Source organism: Geospiza fortis, unplaced genomic scaffold, assembly GCF_000277835.1.
Source record: "Geospiza fortis unplaced genomic scaffold, GeoFor_1.0 C13790914, whole genome shotgun sequence".
NCBI lineage: Eukaryota > Metazoa > Chordata > Aves > Passeriformes > Thraupidae > Geospiza > Geospiza fortis.
The window spans coordinates 1-2,790 of record NW_005057001.1 but is presented as its reverse complement, the minus strand read 5'-3'; the positions used below and the strand labels follow the sequence as shown (position 1 = coordinate 2,790).

General features: G+C 40.3%; 1 protein-coding gene across 1 annotated transcript; it reads left to right on the top strand.

The window, feature by feature from the left end:
• Positions 1-6: 6 nt before the first annotated feature.
• Positions 7-2,785, top strand: LOC102042542 (leucine-rich repeat transmembrane protein FLRT3-like; the record flags this gene model as incomplete). Its single annotated transcript, XM_005431546.2, has 2 exons — positions 7-158; positions 1,244-2,785. A coding segment is annotated over exon 2 (1,497 nt), but the record flags the coding sequence as incomplete, so codon positions are not given.
• Positions 2,786-2,790: the final 5 nt, after the last annotated feature.

Here is a 2,790-nt window from a genome sequence, read left to right as displayed (position 1 = left end):
AGGAGCCAGGAAACACACCAACACCACCAAGGAGCATCTGAGTAAACACCATCAAGAGAAAACTGCTTCATGGAGTAAACCATAAGAGTGACTGGGCAGAAAGACATCCCTTTACTGGATATCCTCAAGCACAAAATTTACTCATACCTTTAAATACGGTAGGATCAATATAAATTTATTTTCCTTTTCATGCCTCTGAGAATAAAGTTCAATTAATATATGAACCCATAAGAGAAAAGGTCATGACACTGCTTAATGCATAGGTCATCTTGCAGGAGTTCTCACAACCCTAATTACAATGGTAATTGAATTATGTTGTCTTAAAAGCTATAAAAATGCTAATTACCTGAGCTCAGTGTACAAACACACTACCAATGCAAAGTACAATCTCAGTCTCAAGAGTTAATTTCTGCTATGCTAGTAATAAGATGGGGAAATGTGGTTAAACCTGCCAAATAGACTCTTATGAGTGTGCTACTTAGTAAGACGACTTTTGAGAATGACAAATATTTAAACATGAAATTAAGCATGTAATGAAATATTTCATCCAGTGAACTAGAAAGCCATAGCTCTACCAGCTACCTGCCAGTTGTAACATTCACCTTTCTGAAGCTGCAAAACCAAGCAAAATAGTCCACAGTGTTTGTAAGTTACACACTGTGAAGCTGAGCACTGGGGAAGACTTGGGAAAATGTCGTCACTGGCCGTCACTCTTTTATCTGTATTTTATGCTTTGCTTTTAGGGCTTTTTTTTGAACTTCTGAAATAGCTACCACTAGACTTGTGAGTTTGGTAAGGGTTTTATAGTTCACTTAAGGGCTCCTGAGGAAGTTAGCTGGCTTAGGAATTACTTCTTATCTTTCAGATATAGAATGATTTACTTGAACTCTGGTGTGACTTCAGTTCCATTCTTATCTGGTATCTGTGAACAAAGATTGTCGGTACACGTGAAATGGGAAGGAATCCTTAGAAAGAGTCTTGTTGCTTAAGCAAAATAATTCACAGATCAGGCATACTTGATTATATTATTTTCAATCACTATGGAGAATAACCTATTTAGTTAATTGAATGAGTACAAGTAGTAGAATTATTGAAGTAAGGAAAAGAGAGTAAAATGCATCTACGCACTTGAATTTTGGTTTACTGTGTGTTTCAGATGTCTTCTGTAATGTTGAAGTTGATTTTTTTTATTGCGGTTTCTTCACTGATGATCTGGATAATTTTGTTTGTTTGGTTTTTTTAGATTGTTGAAGATCAGAACTGTATAGAAATCTCATCATTCCTGACCATGATTAGTGTTACCTGGAGCATCTTCCTAGTTTGGACTAAAATAGGGCTGTTACTTGACATGGCACCTTATTCTGTTAGTGCCAAATCATGCCCTTCAGTGTGTCGCTGTGATGTGGGTTTCATATATTGTAATGATCGCGATTTGACGTCTATTCCTACAGGAATCCCAGAGGATGCAACCACCCTCTTCCTTCAGAACAATCAAATAAATAATGCTGGGATTCCTTCAGAACTGAAGAACTTGCTTAGGGTGGAAAGAATATATTTATACCGCAACAGCCTAGATGAATTCCCCACTAACCTCCCTAAGTACATTAAGGAACTGCATTTGCAGGAGAACAATATAAGGACCATTACTTATGATTCACTTTCAAAAATTCCTTTTCTGGAAGAACTGCATTTGGATGATAATTCTGTTTCTGCCGTTAGCATTGAGGATGGAGCTTTCCGGGACAACATCTATCTCAGACTTCTTTTTCTCTCTCGAAATCACCTTAGCACCATTCCCTGGGGTTTGCCTAAAACCATAGAAGAGCTACGCTTGGATGATAATCGCATTTCCACAATTTCTGAGCTGTCCCTTCAAGACCTTACAAATCTAAAACGCCTTGTTTTAGATGGAAATCTTCTAAATAATCATGGATTAGGAGACAAAGTTTTCATTAATCTAGTCAATCTTACAGAATTGTCATTGGTCCGCAATTCACTCACAGCTGCACCGGTGAATTTGCCGGGAACAAACCTAAGAAAGCTTTATCTCCAAGAAAACCACATCAACCGTGTGCCACCCAATGCTTTCTCTTACTTACGGCAATTGTACCGACTAGATATGTCCAATAACAATCTCAGCAATTTACCTCAGGGTGTCTTCGATGACCTGGACAACATCACTCAACTTTTTCTTCGCAACAACCCTTGGCACTGCGGGTGCACAATGAAATGGGTACGTGACTGGTTACAGTCGCTGCCTTTAAAAGTGAACGTACGTGGACTGATGTGTCAGGCACCAGAAAAAGTACGTGGGATGGCTATCAAAGACCTCAGCGCAGACCTGTTTGACTGTAAGGACGATAGCGTGATAAGCACCGTCCAAATCACTACTGCAGTACCAAACACTTTATACCCAGCCCAGGGACACTGGCCCATTTCTGTGACCAAACAACCAGACATCAAGACTCCCAATCTAAATAAAAACTACAGAACCACGGCGAGCCCGGTACGCAAAATCATTACAATATTTGTGAAATCCGTAAGCACGGAGACTATCCACATCTCCTGGAAAGTTGCACTACCGATGACTGCTTTGAGACTGAGCTGGCTCAAGATGGGTCACAGCCCTGCCTTTGGATCTATAACTGAAACTATAGTTACAGGCGACAGAAGCGACTATTTGCTCACGGCTCTCGAACCGGAGTCACCGTACCGTGTGTGCATGGTTCCCATGGAAACCAGCAACATCTATCTCTCCGACGAAACACCCGAATGCATCGAGACCGAGAC